General features: G+C 36.8%; 1 protein-coding gene across 3 annotated transcripts in view; it reads right to left on the bottom strand.

Annotated features, from left to right (window-relative positions):
- Positions 1 to 18,090, bottom strand: part of LOC131036088 (uncharacterized) — a 232,576-nt gene that overhangs the window by 131,984 nt on the left and 82,502 nt on the right. For all 3 annotated transcript variants that reach the window (XM_057967893.2, XM_057967895.2, XM_057967894.2), the window contains 5 exons: positions 16,063 to 16,182; positions 15,836 to 15,967; positions 15,603 to 15,700; positions 15,374 to 15,497; positions 15,172 to 15,279 (listed from right to left, as the gene is read on the bottom strand). In XM_057967893.2, coding sequence (XP_057823876.2) covers positions 15,172 to 15,279; positions 15,374 to 15,497; positions 15,603 to 15,700; positions 15,836 to 15,967; positions 16,063 to 16,182 — 582 coding nt within the window. The remainder of the gene's footprint in view (positions 1 to 15,171; positions 15,280 to 15,373; positions 15,498 to 15,602; positions 15,701 to 15,835; positions 15,968 to 16,062; positions 16,183 to 18,090) is intronic.

The raw sequence follows: 18,090 nt of genomic DNA, 5'->3' as shown, positions 1-18,090 counted from the left end.
GGGCCAATTCACTTTATCCACAAGAGGCAAGAACATCCACCCTGGACCATAAGCATCTCTTGGCCAATTCACTTTATCCACAAGAGGCGGGAGTGTCCAACCAGGACCAGAACCATCTCTTGGGGTAATCATTAATCCATAATTCACAATAAATCTCTTCCACAAATCTGCTATAAAGTCTTCCATAAACTGATCATAAGATTGTCATAAAGTATCCACAATCTCCTCTCAAAAGCCTATCACCAACTCTTCATATACTTCACCTTAGATCTCCATGATATTCTCTCTTAATCTACTGTATATTATATATATTATATACTTGATTGTCTTCTTTGCACAATACACGTATGTTTAACAATCTCTCATATTGTCTTGCCATTGTCAATTAGTTGTATATTTGGACAGAGTTAATACATCCCTTCTCATTGATTAGAATGCATAAACGATTTATCCTTACCCTGCAAGCTGGCAAGATCATGCTCTGATACCACTTGTAATGTCCCATTTTGGGATTGCCCTGAATCTTGCCTTTGTAAATATCAAATTCTGCTAATTTTCACCCTTATTAATTCTGATATTAAATATTGGTCCATTGACTTTCTTGTCATCTTTGATCTTATGGATGGTTCCTCCAATTCCCCCTTCTCAATTGAATTAATCTCTTCTTTATATCTTCATTTGTGGGAAGTCACACTTCTTCATAAGAAATGAGTCATCACTCTTCATTGCTGCCCTTTGAGAATAATAAATTATTCTTCAAATTGATCTTCCTTGGATGTCCTCCTCAAATGAGACTTTCTCCTTTTTATATCCTCCAATGTGAGGGAGAGGTCACATATCTTCATCATGTATGCTCCTTTGGCAAGAGACACGCCCTTTCCACCATTAGCACCCTTTGAAAGAGTGCAACTCTTCATTATTTTTGCCTTTTGAAAGTAACACAACCTTTCACATTCAGATCTGCACTTCTTATTTACATCAGATCTGCACTTCTGATTCCTCAAATTATCCCCTCAAATGTGGTTCTCTTCTCCCTTTTATATCTCATGTTTGAGGGGGTCACAACTTTTCATTTAATGTCTTTGACCATTCATTAAATTATAATTTAATTATATTTAATTGTATTCTTTTATATTTTTGTTTTTGTTTTATTATTATCATTTATCATTAAATTGTATTTCAAAGTGGGTACATTACAAATATCCATCCATATATTGCATACAAAATTTTCCTATCATATATCTTTACCATATACATAAATATTTATCCCTCATATATATCCACATGGGTCTATATTATAATATCAGCATACGTTATTGACATAAATAATAATTCTCAATATGGTTTGTCATTATGCATCTCTACACATATTATTAATTTCATTGTTTTCATTGTTTACTGTCAATATCTTCTTTCTGCAATATTCCTATATACCTCATTGTTTATATATATCTTGTTTCCATTCACATTTCTATATTGTTTTATAGATGATTATATTACTAATATTTAGTTTATAATGGTCATTTAAGTCATTTAAGTAGTCTAGTTAGTAACTTTCTATTCTATATGTCAATTAGTCAGTTTTGGCAACCTTTGTTTATGTCTTTAGTACTCAATCATTTTTGTTGTGGAAAGATCCTCTGTAATTGCTCATATAAGGTGTATTCCGCTCCTTTGTTTATAACAACAATCAATTATCATTTCATGGTATAAGACCAGAGGTAATTGTTTCGTGAATTTTTCGTAAAATTTGTGATTACATTACCTCAAATTTATTTCTTGAAGTTTTCTGAAACGACTTTTTATGAAAAATCGTGGGTTTTTACTGTACACATTCGTAAAAAGATTTTTCGAAGGTTTTTTTAGAATCACGGCTCTATCCATGGTCATTTCTAAAGGTTGTAATTATTTTGTTGTGTGAAATTTGTGGATTTGATTCTAAGGATTTTTTAGGGTTTCTTATCTACATTTTTTAAGGTTGCCCAGGTTTCTTATTTTGTGAATCGCAACCTATGTCTCTATGAAAAATTGTGAGGGTTTGAGTGTGGAAATCACAAGTCTTTTTCTTGCTAAAAATCATGTTTTCTTTGTTGTTTGAGATTGCAGGCTGCCAAGGTTATTTCTTCTTGAGCTGGCGAGTTTTTGTCTGCTTTATCTTTCCTCGATTTTTCTTGTAAATTGCAACATGGGTTTGAACAAAGAAAAATCGTGTCGGGTCATCTGCACAAGATGCGATCTTCTAAACGAAAGGTTCTTTGCTGGCAGGTTTTGCATATTGTTTTTCCAAAAAAATCATGGAGGGTTTTTTGCATGATTTTTTCCCAAAAATCATGGCAATTTTTCAATATTTTTTCCTAAAAATCATGGTCTTCTTTTGTTGTTTTTGACAATTATTTGTATATCATGGGTTTTACCGTTTTTCCACAAAACAAAGGTTTTTAACCCTTTTTTCTACAAAAAGAAGGTTTTTGCCAATTTTTTCAAAAAATCGTGTGTGATTTCAGCATCACATTGAAGGTTTGACAATTTTTTCACAAAATTTTAGTGGTCTTAAGAAGCTTTTTTTGATGATTTTTGGACAAAATCGTAGGTTCGATTATTTTGCTGATTTTTTGTCAACAAAAATCAAAACCTTTTGACAAGCTAATCTCGATTTTCATGTCTCTAGATAATGGGAGGGATGGCTTCCTTACCCAACATTATGTTGGAAGGCACTCAGAGGTTCAACAGCAAGAACTACAATACCTGGAAGCAAAGGATGCTCACTATTTTTGAGTAACGATGTCTAGACGAAATTGTTCTAGGTAAATTTGCTCGTCCCATAGTAGCAAGCAAAAACCAAGACAAGTTTGATGAGCGTAACCGTGAAGCGGTTATGTTGCTCAAATTATCAATCACCGATGAGATGCTTTCTGAAGTGTCTTCTAGCAAGATTGTTGCACGAAATTGGACTCACCTGAAGGGTCTGGACGAGATGTCAAATAAAGGCAAAGCTTTCTTCCTTAAGAATATGTTGTTCTCGATTATAATGAATGACAAAAAGTCTTTGCAAAATCATCTCATTAAGATCAAAGACATTCACAATTAATTGGAGGCAATTGGTCGCAAGATGAAACAATAGGATGTGGTAGTTACTACATTAAAAAGCTTACCACGATCCTATGAGCACTCCACTGAAACTCTCAACATTACTTCCACTAATGTTGACTTGAAGTTTGATGACTTGTGCAATAAGCTCTTATAGCAAACCAGGTGGAAACAGCAGTTTGGTAGCAGCAATGACATGGCCAGTGAGGAACAAGCATTTACTGCCAAAAACAAAGGCAAAGCCGAGTCCACTCAAATAATCTAAAATCTATCACATGTCATTATTGTGGTAAACTTGGTCATGTAAAGAAGTTGTGCAAAAAGCGATTGGTTGATCAGAAGTCCAACCAAGGAGGATCTCAACAACATGCTCGTGTCGCATATCATTACAAATAGGAGTCAGCCTTCTATGCATTTGTGGCCAAATTATTACGGAGAAGTATTTGGTAAAAAATTAGTTGTTGTATTACAAATGATCATGAAGATCATTATAAAGAATTACAATAGCGATGTTTCTAAAAGAAACAATCATAAAAAATAAAAAGAACCTAAATTTACAATATTTACATTATGGACCATTAATTAACAATAAAGAATATTATTCTAATACGCTCCCTTAATGGTCAATTTGTCAACAACACCAAGCTGCCCCTAAATTTAGCAAACTTATCTGGACTGAGCGACTTGGTGAGAATATTTGTTGTCTGCTCCGTTGTTGGAACATACAGCAACTGAATTGAACCATCTTCAACAAGCTTTTTGATGAAATGACAGTGAGTTTCCATGTGCTTGGTTCTTTCATGGAAGACACGATTCTTGGCAAGTTTGAGAACTCCCTGATTATCACAGAACAAGGAAGTCAGACCTGCTTGAGATATCTGCATATCCGCAAGCATCCGGCGAAGCCAAACTGCCTCGCATGCTACCTTAACTGCTCCTCGATATTCTGCTTCGGTCGAGGAGAGAGCCACTGCCTGCTTCTTTTTACTAGTCCATGTGATTGCACCGGATCCCAAACTGAACACATATATAGAGGTTTATTTCCTGACATGAACCGGCCCTGCCCAATCTGAATCTGTGAACCCACTGAGTCTAGGATTATGACTCCTAGTATAAAGAAGTCCATAATTAGATGTGCCCTTCACATAACGCAGCACACGCTTCGCTACTACCTAATGATCAGCCTTGGGAGCTGTCATAAAGCGTGAAATGTAGCTCACTACATAACTAAGATTAGGTCTAGTGGCAATAAGATAGATGAGAGTGCCCACTAGTTGCCTGAACTATGTTTCATCTACAAAAGGAGAATCAGACTTGGCTGACAACTTCAATCCTGTCTCCATAGGTGTGGAAACAGGTTTCCAATCCTGCATTCGAAACCTGTCAAGAAAGTTCCTGGCATACTTAGACTGAGAAATAAAAATGCTACTATCAGTCTGCCAAACCTCAACACCTAAACAATAATGGAGAAGCCCCAAATCTGTCATATCAAAATCCTTGCACAGGTCCTGTTTGATTTCTACAATCAAATGTGTTGAACTGCCAATAATGATCAATTCATCCACATAGACAACAAGAAAGAGAATATCGTCACCAGAGTGTTTGATATACAAATTACTGTCAGAAGGACAACGCTGAAAACCATGAGCAACCAAGTACTGATCAATCTTAATGTACCACGCTCGAGGAGCCTGTTTAAGTCCATAGAGTGCTTTTTGGAGTCTACATACTTGATGTTTTTTGTCGGCAACCTTGAAACAAGGAGGCTGCGTCATGTAGACTTCTTCCTGCAACTCCCCAATGAGGAAGGCAGTCTTAACATCCATCTGATGGACTTTCCATCCAAACTGAGCTACAATAGCGAGAAGAAGACGAATGGTACTCATCTTGGCAGTAGGAGCAAATGTCTCCTCATAATCAATGCCCTCCTGCTGTGTGAATCCTCAAGCAACTAATCTGGCCTTAAACTTATCCAAAGTACCATCTACATGATACTTGACCTTATAGACCCATTTGCAGCTAATGGGCTTCTTCCCTGGAGGAAGATCAGAGAGAACCCAGGTTTTGTTCTTTAGAAGGCTCTGGTATTCTGCCTCCATTGCATGTTCCCACTCTAGAATCCCTTTTGCCTCTATATAGGTCAGACGCTCATAAATACTATGAATGTTTGCGACCAGTCCATGCTTCCTCGGGAGTCTTCCCTTAACAGCATGAGTGTGAGACATATTAAGGAGATAGACTGCAGTAAACACTGCTTCTGCCCAATACTTCTTAGGAACATTCTTGTGTTCCAGCATAGACGTAGCCATTTCTGTAATGGTGTGGTCACGACGTTCTACAACGTCGTTTTGCTGAGGGGTGTATGGTGTCGTTAACTGATGTTTTATGCCATGTGTATCACAGAAAGTGGAGAAAGCAGTAGAACAAAACTTCCCCCCATTATCAGACCTAAGAGTAATAATAGAACAACCAGACTCTTTCTACTAAGGCCTTAAATTTCTGAAATACACGAAACACATCTAATTTCTGTCTAAGAAAGTACACCCACATTTTACGACTGTAATCATCAACAAAAAGTAATAAATACTTGCATCCAGTAACAGATGGAGTAGTCATTGGACCACATAAATCAGCGTGGACCAACTGTAGTACCTTAGATGCTCGCCATGAGTCACCATCCTTGAACGGTGTCCTGTGTTGCTTTCCAGCCTAACAAGCTTCCCGAACAAGCTGAGAAAGATTGTAAATATTCATATGACCATATCGTTGATGCCATAGTCTGGTGATAGAAGAGGATTTTCTGCGAAGGCATGCTCAAGAGAATCACTTGTATCCACAAGTCTGTAAAGACCATGATCCTCAATACCAATAGCAACAATAGTGCATGTTGCACAATCAACTATCGAACACTTATGTGCAGTGAAGATGAGATCAAGCTGAGGAGAATGTGGCATTATCTGACTCACTGAGAGAAGATTCGGTTCCATGCCAAGAACGTAGTATACATTGAGGAATATGAGATTCCTCCCACCAGACTGTATCTGAACGTTCCCCTTGCCGACAACGATATACTCTTCACCTCCAAAAATAACTAAATCAGTAAAGGGAGAGAATTCTGTAAACCAATCACACCTGTGAGTGAAATGCCGAGAAGCACTTGAATCTATATACCAAGCAGAAGATTTCACTGTTGAGACATGGACCAGCTAGGACTCGAACCTAGGACCTTCCATACGTTGCTGGAGTGCTCTACCACTGAGCTATTGGCCCCTCTTGGACCAGTCCATCATCGGTCCGAGTGTGGCTTATTTCCAACACCAACACCCCCCCTTAAGCCACACCTCTCGTGTGCTTGGGGCTCTTAGCCTGGACCAGGCTCCGATACCATGTTGAGACATGGACCAACTAGGACTCAAACCTAGGACCTTCCATACGCTGCTGGAGTGCTCTACCACTGAGCTATTGGCCCCTCTTGGACCAATCCATCGCCGGTTCGGGTGTGGCTTATTTCCAACACCAACACCAAGCACACGAGAGGTGTGGCTTAAGGGGTGTTGTTGGTGTTGGCTTGGTGTTGGTGTTGGAAATAAGCCACACCCAGACCGACGATGGACTGGTCCAAGAGGGGCCAATAGCTCAGTGGTAGAGCACTCCAGCAGCATATGGAAGGTCCTAGGTTCGAGTCCTAGCTGGTCCATGTCTCAACATTCACATGGTCTACAAGTCTTTTAGCCATAAAGGCGTAAAAGAGAGACTCTTTCTGCTCTGTGTGCTCAGCGACATTAGCTTTAGGCTGAGACCCCCCTTGCTTCCATTGTTCGGAAGCTATGCGATTGCGACAATCTTTGATCATATGGCCATATTTGTGACAATAGTTGCACTGAACCTTCTTCTTCTTCAAACCATCCTGAGACTGATTGGAGCCCTTCTACTGAGATGACTGGGAGGACTGAGATTTGCCTTTATCCTTGTGAAAGTATTTGGCTGCAAATGCTTGCTCTGAGGAGGACGAAGTGGCACTGCTACCAAACTGTTGTTTCCAACGGTCCTGCTATAGAAGTTTGGTGCATAACTCAGGAAACTTCAGATCAACATTCATAGACATAATGTTGAGAGTTTCTATTTAGTGCTCGTAGGATTTTGGTAGACTCTTCAGGGTTATTACTACCATATCCTCTTCGTCCATTTGCCAACCAATAGCTTCAAGCTGATCTCGAATGTCCTTAATCTTCGTGAGATGCTCCTGTAAGGACATGCGTTCATCCATCATGATGGAGAACAACTGGTTCTTCAAAAAGAACGCTCGGTTTTTGTCAGATGTCTCATGCAACTCCTTCAGATGCTTCCAAATTTCTGACGCTGATTTGCCAAAAGGAATTTGAGGTAACTGGTCATCTGTGACAGAGAGATTAAGAAGCATGACAGCTTCTCGATTGCGATCATCAAATTTATCCTGATCTGATCCGGTTGCGATAGGACGAGATTCTTTGTCCAAAACAAGATCATCAAGGCAGCAATATTCGAAAATAGTCAACATGCGTTGCTTCCAAGTGTTATAATTCTTGCCATTAAATCGATGACTGCCTTCCAACATCAAGTTGGTCAATGACACCATCTTGCACGTTTCCCAATGCACAAAAAAAAGAGAAAATCTGAATAAAGGCGTAAATCTGAAATAGAGGCACAATTAGGTACAGACTTCGAAAAAAGATAATACGGCTAGTACAGATTTCGAGAAAAAAATTCGGCTAACCCAAAAAAATCTAACAACAACCCAGATTAGCTTTCAAAAAACCCACAAGAAATTTGAAATCAGAATGCAGATCCGACAGCTCAAAAATCGAGGCACCAAAAACGATATATCCAAAAAATCTGACGATGACCCAGTTGAGGTCTCGAAAAACCCACCAAGAATCTATGGTTTAAAATTTATTCTGACCAAAAAATCTAAGGATTTTGATAAAACCCTAGTTGGATCTGTCAAAAATTTATATTTATCACAGAATATAGGGGTTACAACCCTAGCCGTCACCAAAAAAATCCGCCAAAATTATTTCCATCACGTGGGAAGAGCAAAGGCGACTAAAAAAAATAACAGATTGAAAAATCGTGCAAGCCAAAACAAACCCTCACACGAAAAACAAATACCACTAACACACAGAGGTTGCAGATACGTCATGCAGAGCAAAGAAGACGCGTAGAAAAAATGAGGGCAGTAAAAAACGCGATTTAATGAAAAAATCACAAAAAACTGCCCAGAAATCCGACACGGGTTGTAAAAAAGCACAAAAAATCGTGAAATATGCAAAGAAGAGTCGCATCGGATAGAAAAATACTGTCGGAAGAAGGAAGCGACCTTGCACAAAATAGGCTCACAAAAAAACGCGATTCTCAGAAAAAAATTATTTTTGAAAATTTGTGCTTAAAAAATACATTTTTTTCAAAACTTGAAATATTTATCGAAAGAAATCTTTAGAAAAACGAATAATTACCTATGTGCTCTGATACCATATTACGGAGACGTAATTGGTAAAAAATTAGTTGTATTTACAAATGATCATGAAGATCATTATAAAGAATTACAATAACGATGTTTCTAAAAGAAACAATGATAAAAAAATAGAAAGAAACTAAATTTACAAAATTTACATTATTGACCATTAATTAACAATAAAGAATATTATTCTAATACAAATGACGTACAGATTATGTCAAGTCTTTAGTAGGGTAGTTAGTAGAATGACCATTAAGAGAGGGTATTAAAGTAATATTGTAATATTTAGCTTATAATGGTAATTTAAGTCATTTAAGTAGTATAGTTAGTAACTTTCTAGTATGTATGTCAGTTAGTCTATTTTAGTAACTTTCGTTTATGTCTTTAGTTCTAGATCATTTTCATTGTGGAAAGATCCTCTGTAATTTCTTATATAAGGAGTATTCCTCTCCTTTGTTTATAACAACAATAAATTATCATTTCAGATTATTCCATATACTTTTCAATTTCTTACTCCTTTGCTTCATACATAGATATTATATTCTAATCTATATAATTTCTTATTCAAAATTTATTTTTATTTTAAGTGTTTGATGATAGATTTCTAAGTGTGATCCAAAACATATTTATTATATGCAAAAATACATGCAGTTGAATCCAAAACATATTTATTATATGCAAAAATACATAAATTGAAACCAAAACAACTATTAAACCTCTTAATCTTGTTCTTATGGTATAAGGTTGTAGTCAAGTCTACAAAAGCAAACTGCATTCACAATTTTCTCCCAACTTTTGGGTGACTATCAGTTATGGATATATGAAGTGACATTGGATGGAATACCTTGTTTCCTCCATCATCCTTAAGTCAAGTCCTCCTGACCCGTGTCATTCTCCTGAAAATCATCAACTACAGCCCTGTGGTCCATCGACCCTACCCTCTCGTCTTTATTAGTGGTTCTCTTTTAAGAAATGGACCTCCCTTTCGCAACTTTGCTTTGTACCCATTTTGGTTAACCTATCACACAGTAGCTTACTTTGCTTCTTAGATCCAGATCTAGATTTATTTATTTTTCCCTATTGTTCTTATAGACTTAACCAACTCTTATAATTTGTATTTTTGGGTGCCCTTGATCTAATGTGGTCATTAGCAAACATTAGTATAACTCTTACACCTTCCCACACTAAAGAAACTATGGTTAAATATAAAAAAAGATCACCCTATATCTTACTTGTTAGTACCTTCCCATTCCCTAAGTCCTTCATTCTACCTGTTCATTTGGGTTTAATTCTCTAATGCCATTGAATAAATGATTACTATAGTTGATCCAATATGAAAGTCCTTTGAAAATGGGAGGAAAGTCCAAAATACTCATATTCCATGCTTCTTCTTCTTGGTTTCTAGATAAGGTTCAAAAGATGCACTAGATTAAATAAAATCCTTCATTTGTGGATCAATTTCCAAAGCAACGCAATTCCCCATCATGTTGCTTCACATTGTATTCTCCAACCCCAACCTCATAATCATTATCCCCATCTTTGACATTCATCATACCTAATGTCCTCTTTCTAAGGCCTTTATTCTATTGTCAAATGGGAGTATAATTTCCTAATGGAGATGAAAGTTACCTGTCATTGCTGTACCTTATTCAACAATTCACCACACATAGGAAGGAGATGCAAAATAATCATTAGATACTTTTTTCTCTCAGTTTCCAAATAAGCCTTCAAAATATACTCTAGATTAAAAGAACTACTTTATCTTTAGATCCTTTTCAAAAGTGTCATAAGCCTCTAACTAGTTGGCTTTATCTCCTTTTCTTTAACCCCAACCTTACCATAACTATCCTCATCTACAAATGCATAACCATATTTCACACCTCTCTTCATCACTCAATATTGCTATTCTGCTTGTACTTGGATTGTCATGTCCCCTTTTCCCCTAGGATTCCAGATCAAACAATAAGCCCATTTTTTCATTTCCTATGGTCTTAGGGAAAGCATCATAGGGAAAAGTGTTTAAATTGGGTGCCCAAATTATGGGGGACATGAGTGTCTTGTAACAAAATGATTATTTAAAAATAATAGTGTCAGCCAAGGATTGTGAGTGTACTTTCTGGAGGTAAGGGAGAAGAATTTGAAATTACATATTTAATCAAGACAGGGATCAAGAGTAGGCATGCTTGTTTAACCATTAATTTTACTTGAATAGATTGCACACCCTATTTGTCTATCATTGGAGATTGGGAAACAGAAACTCCTTGACTTCCATAGCTGGTTAGTGGACAAAACCCCCCTAAACCAGTCATGAGCAATTCTACACAAGGATCATAATTGAGTTTCACTGATTTTCTGTTTAAGTGGCTCTTACAGTGCATGTTTGACTAAGTTTAAAGTGGCTCTCTTAGCACCTAGGGCTTGTAATTCTCAGGTGGCTTTTGTTGTACTATCGGTCATAGATTCATCATATTTCTTGATAAGAATATTGCTGATATTGTTACCAAAAGCCTGGAAAACTGAATTGTCTGTAAATGCAATCTCCATTGTAATAAGAGGAGTAATCAGTTATAGCGAGTTGCTTTGATTTTCCATTTTGCAAGAGTTTATAATTCATTTCTGCATATTCTATTAAATATATTACCTGTTGCATTAGATCCAATTGGAATTAAGATTCAGCCATTGGTGTTCCATGGAGTTAAATCAATAGAAATATACAATAAACTGTAATGTCCCACCCTAGGTGGAATACTAGAAAACTGCTTTGTAGCAACCTGCTTGTTTATTTAAATTAAACATACTATCTTTTCTCTTTCTTTTTGTGTTCTTTCAGAGCTAGTTTGTTGTGTTTACAGAGTCTGAATGATATATAAGAGCATGAGATAGATGTTGCTATCAAATAGTGAATCTGAAACTTAACAAGATGATTTGCCTTCTAAAATCAGAGTTTTCAGATTAGTCTATAAGTCTGAAATACATAAACTGAAGTAAAATGTAGTCTAGATTACTATGCAAAATTACAATACAGTTCTAGGCATACCCTTGTAGGAAAATGGATTAGAAAGGTGGTTTGCAAGTATGATATAGGAGAAGGCAGCCACATAAGTTACTCAACAAGCTTTTTTGCAGCAGCAACTAATCATCTTCTTCCACTCCAAGGTGGTTCCCACAGCTAGGTAATGTTTAGCCCTTGATTTTGATGATGATTGCAACTGAGATCTTCTTTGTATAGCCTTCCAAAGGTTCCAACAGCTTCCAAACACCCAAGAATGGTGCAGCCTAACCAGCAAGCTGCTCACTCAGAAAATGATTCATAGATTGCTCCAACTTCCCCAAATTGATATAAATCTTGAACCAATCTGCTGGAAATGAAGAAACTTGAAGACCCAAATATTGAAATGCAAGAATATACCTCTTCTTCACTTCAAACAAACCAAGAAAGGGGTCGGCCTCTCAAGCAGGCACCTCTTTCTGATTTCAACCAGCAAATTAACCTCTAAACTAATTTCTTTGAAGCCCAAATGAAATTCTTGCAAATGGAATTCCCTTGCACACTCTGGGTTGGTCTTTCATAACTGCAAGTGTGATTACTTGTGAAGGTTTTCGTCTTCACAAGCTCCTCAAACTTGGTCCAGCAAGCTCCTCTAAGGATGCAAGGTAAAATAACAACCATAAAATGTCTCTTTTGGTTCCCAAGTTGCCCTTTTAACATCCTCCAAATGCTATGCCCTAATTAGGGTTCCCGTCATGTGCCCACTTTATGTTTTATTTTTAAGTTTATGAAATATTTAATAAACTCACTAATGTATTTCTTACAACTTTATTTTCACATGCTTTACCCTCTCTCCTCCAAGGGGCGTCCACTTAAACATGTCTTGAATTTGCCATTTCATTAATATTCACAAATACCCCCTTAAACCTTGCGAATATTTAATTCTTCTAATATCTCACGCAATTGCTTTTTTTTAAAAAGCTTTTTTCATAATTAACTTTCTCTCTCCTCAAGGGCGTCTAGCAAGGAGGCACCTCACTCTCTCACTAGACTTAAGTCACTTTTAGGAGGTGTTTTGCTTGATTTTAATGTAGTTTTAAACTGGCAACTTTGGTGATAGTATAACTATTAACTGATTCCACCAAGTTTACTCTAGAGTGCCATTTGAAACAGGAGAATAATCACCAAATCTAGTGTCCTCTATCCCTCCTATCAGTCTACAAGGACTCATTAATAGACTAATCTTAAATACTGATATGACTAAGAAGAGGGCACATTACATAAACCTATTTGGGGATATTACATGGGTTCAATGGTTTGTGGTTTACCCCCTAGTTTAATTGCTTTAACTTAGTTATATTTTAAAAAATAGATTCCTTTTTTAGTTTTCTATTAAAATGGATGAACTTTTGAGTCACATTGACCTGCTTTGGTCCATTTATGGAATATAATTTTACATTTCTTCTTGTTCAACATTATAATTGCTAACTAGTGTTCACCCTCAGCAAATTAATAGCTAGTCAATGATAAGATCTTACTTATGTCTAACAGAATCCTTTCAGAATTAGTTGCTTCACCCTCCTCTTAGAGTGTTCTCTTAGCTTTTATTTTGTCCATCGTTCCCCGTTACTTTCCCTATCATGTTTATTATGTTGGTTGCTACTAATAGTCATGAATTCTATCAATATTAGAACTTCTAGAGGATAGGTTCTCCCTACCAATAAGAGAACTAATAAAGAAGCCCAAAGAGACAACTAATCAAATCAAATCCATTACATCAACACTTTCACCCCTATCAAGTACCATCTCATCTTCTCCACATGAATATAGCACATAGCCTTTTCTATCATCATTCTTACGATCTAAGTTTGATGGCTTGGCCTTGGACTCAACTCAGAAATTTTGACTCCTCCGGACTCGGTAAGGACTTGGCAAAAACAAAAACAAAAATTAATTACACAAAAAAAAAGAAATTAATGCATATTACAGCATTTTACACCTTCCTCTTCCCTGGTATAGTGAAAACTTGAGTTGAGGTTCTAATAATCACATTTGAATCTTTGATATTGATAGTATGATACTCCATCATTGATCAATAATATTATGATAGTGATAAAATTAGTTGTCTAAGTTCTCGATTCTGGTCTCCACTCCCAGACCCCCTCATTGTAATAAAAAATTTTATATGACAAGATCCCAATAACTAGTGGGGGTTTGGGAGTGGAGACCCTATGGGTTTGAGAGGCAGCAATGATAAGTTGCACAAGGTGTTAGATGTAAGAAAAACCCAATGATTGAAGGGGTGTCAGGGAATGTTTCGTTCCCTTGTGGGCCAAAAGTGGGGGTTTGGAGGCTATGCCTCTAAAGAAAAAACATGGATGATTGAAAAGATGGAGCAGAAATGAAAAAGAAATGCATTTATAGGGCAAAATTATGACTTAATTGACTTTTTTTCCACTTTTTTTTGCCTGATGTTCCTGTGCGGCCAAGTTTGAGCCCATATGACTAAGCAAGACCTTGGACGAGAATCGGTTGAGTACTCTCCGAGACTCAACTCACAAGTCCTTGGCAAGACGAAACAGGCGTGCTTCTAGACTATCGAGACCCGTTAGCCCTGTTGAGTATGCAGCAAGTCATCAAACCATGCTTACGATGTCCAACAAGAGGCAGAAAAGTTACAGTAGATTTGTAGTGGAGTACTATTTAGGTGAAACATTATACAATTAAGCATAAAGGCATCACAAACAATAGAAACAGACAAAGAATTATATAAATGAATGTAATGACATTTATCAATTGTAGGCAATGCACATTAAGAGGAGCATGGCCATCTCCTAAGGTGAGAATCGCCATGTATTAGCTGTGATGGGTCAAACGTAGAGACACTTTGCGTTTGTATATAAGTAAAATGGATAGGGTAGCAACAAATGACCAAGCATTTGTAATTGAAGCATATGCTTAATTCAATCCATACAATGCAACTTACATTTAATATGTGTGTAACACTGGAGTGCTATCCTTGGATAATGCATAATACTAAGGCATGACATTATTGTGAGACTTTAGAGAATGTCATTGAATTATATTCAGGCCACAGGCAAGGCCATGAGCACCTCTTGCAGTGTAGACCTGTATTTGTTAAAGTTGTTAGAGTGATGGTTGTTTCTTGCTTAGCATTTGCCTATACTCTGTTTGCATTCTTCTGCTATAATTTGAATATGCCTCGTACACTCCCTATCATGCATTTTAGACTGTATCTTTCAAGCTTGATTGGTATTTTGCGGTGACAAATTGATGAAAATGTTGATTTTCCTTTTCCCAGAACACACCTATGATTGCAGGGCTAAAAATCCATTCTTAAGTAAACATTTATCAATATCGTAACGAGCCAAATGCATTTTCCTTTGTGTGACCATGACAAATCCATCTGCTCATCTTTCAAGAAGCCTGTGTACAAGAGCTTATCTAAAGGAAATCTCCCAACCTATGACACTTTTAAAGTGTTACAACATTATATTTGCATACATTTCATATTTGAGCAATCAAAAGTTTTTGCAAAAATAGAAAGATACTATTTCACAATAATTAATTCAGGGCTTACAGCTTCAGGAGAGGCATATGTGCGATGATCCTGAAAATGTACTTGCAGTGATTGCATATTGATAATAGGCAAGTCCAGTTTAAGCATTTCATCCCTCTTACCCAGGCTCTGCATATCATTAAAAAAAAAGAACCATGACATGAGTTGAATTTAAAAAGATGAGGAAACAGTAATTAACTTCAATGGAAACTATGAACACTACCTGAAAGATTTGAAGGAAGTCCTTCAGAAATGTTTCTTGTGTTACTGTTGGTTGATGACTACATGGAAGTAAACTCATGAAATGCTCAATTGCCAGGTCAGCTTTACCCAGAATGGCATACCACCTAGGATGTCACCAAAGCATAGAAACATGAAAACAAATTCTAATAAAGTACAAAGGAGAATAAAAATACATTAAATTTCAAAAAATATCAAGTAGAGACGCTCACCTTCCAAGATTGAAATGAACATGGTCTCCAATATATTTCCATCCATTGCCGTCAAACACAGAAATAACACTCATATATGCCCGAACAGCATGCTTTCTCTGTTGCATAAAAAGGGAGAAACATGATCAGAACATGTTCATTTTCTATAAAACGTGATAATACATTCTGATGCTACTTTGAGAAGGGTGGCAGGCGAAAAAAAAAGCACAAATGCTATTTAATAATATGAACACCTGGCCACATATATTGTACCGATTTCCAGCAAGCACCAGATGGAATCCAAATTTCCTCAGCATGGATGGTTTTGCACGCAGAAAGCAATAGGCTGCCTGCTCTAGCAATACACCTGCACGCAAATTTGGTTCCTGTAAATTCAAAGAAATTAGTACTAATCATCTTTCCGCTTATGAACTACTATCAATGCACAGTTCTATTCCAAACAGGTTGGATATTTATCTACCTCACTTGATGTACGTAAATATATATTTGCAGCATCCTTGAACTGTCCCCTTGCCTTATGCATTTCTGCCCACCAAAGAGCACATCTTGTGGCATATCTCTGTCCCGGGATGCCTGTTTTCTGCATCAGATCTTATCATCAACATCTATTGTTTCATGAAGGTCAATCATAACACACTCCAAACTAAGCAACAATGAACATTTAAGAAGACAAAGGACAATAAAAGGTAACAAAAAAATATTATTTATTCTACATTAATTCCCCCATTCATTAAAATAAGTGAAACAGAAAAGATGGTTATGCATTTCTGCCCATCAAAGAGCATATCCCTGCCCTGAGTTACCTAACTCTCTGGATCAGATCTTATTATCAACGTCAACTATTTCGAAAATGATCAAACAAAAACAAAAAAAACTGAACGAAATTTCAACATTGAAGATAAAAGAGCATACGAGCTAACAAGGGAAATTTTATTTATGATACTGTGGACTGGTAATTTCTCAAACAGTGCTGAAATGCTTTCGCTTTTCTAAATAATGGTGTGAGTGCATTTTGAATTGCATCCAGGATCATATTTCTAAACCATGGATAAACAGTCTGGCATTACTTTTCCAAGGATCAAAGGGCATATGTAATGGAGATCCAATATCTCCATACCTCTTTATAATACTCAAAGAAACTGTGGGGAAATATGACCAAAGAAAACATCTCAATTCACACCCCAAAATCAAGGGATCAACAATTACCCAACATATGGATCCCATCTTGCATCTTCAGCTCTGGATTATGCATTACTCTCTAGGAAATGGAACTCCAAGGAGCTGTAAAGGTAAAAACGATTTCAGATAGTTATTTTAAGCCTCACAACAGCAAATAAATCAAAATGCTTTAAAATAAAAAATAAAAAATCTCCTTTAATGTTGGGGAAAAAATCAACAGAGACTTGCAAAGTCATGGGATTTTACACAGACTCTTTATGTAGCAGGTATCTAGGAGGTCCTCTCCTTGTGGGAGCTGGAAATGTGAAGTTATGGATGAATCTGTCTATGAAGAATGAAACGTCTTAAAACAATTTGAAATACTCTCCAACCTACATGTTTTCTGTGATGAGGCCGCAAGAAAATGGACAGTAAGGATAAATAGGACTATGAAGAACTAGTGCCATAGAATTTCAACAAAAAGGAATGTTCCACTGTCAAAACTGAGGGTCTGCCAACCAAAATCCTCAGGAGCGGCAGGACTCAATGGCATAGATCCGGAACATAGTTCTTGCAAAAGAACTAACTTGGAGAGTGTACATGGAACTATGGAAGCCTCCTAGCAATGGAGCTGCAAAAAGTATTAAGAGTCACCAGATTCTGAAAGAATCTTATTCTCCATATACAACAGGATCTCATATTTGAAATTGTAGTACGTACAGTAAACCTCTGGTTTAAAATCATCTGAAATATAATTACACGGTGCACAAAAGCCCTTGTTTCTAATGACTCTTGGCCATGCCACCAGCCCCTGCCAAGTCTGTTACTAAAGAATTAAGAGAGGCAATATCACCATTAGTCTGTTACTAAAGGAACTATCAACCTAAGAGAAGGCAATGAAAGAAGATTCATGCTCCATTCCAATTCCTAAGGTGGACATGATGCAAGACACAAACCTATAAGGTAAACAAGGTATACGAGAAGGGGATACAGGGAATAGTGCAACAAAAATATTCATACAAAATCTAGTCTTCCAGATTCCTACACATTCACCTGGCTAGAACCCTAAAGGAAAAATACTGACTTGGACGATACTACAACTGTCCAAGGGCCTTCAATGTGTGCTATTTGTAGGAAGCAAAAGGAAGGAGCCAATCGCAGATCGTAACACAAAACACCTATATTACCCCGAGTTTCTGTGATCGGGGCACAGGAAGACACATTCCATGTCCCCAATTATTCAAGCCATTTTTGGGGACATCTAGAGGATAGTATATGGGACGTCTATATAAAATATAGGAAAAATTTTAAATATATGGGGAAATTTTAA

The sequence above is a fragment of the Cryptomeria japonica genome, chromosome 4 (assembly GCF_030272615.1).
Source record: "Cryptomeria japonica chromosome 4, Sugi_1.0, whole genome shotgun sequence".
NCBI classification, from domain to species: Eukaryota; Viridiplantae; Streptophyta; class Pinopsida; order Cupressales; family Cupressaceae; genus Cryptomeria; species Cryptomeria japonica.
This window is presented reverse-complemented; position numbering and strand designations above follow the sequence as displayed.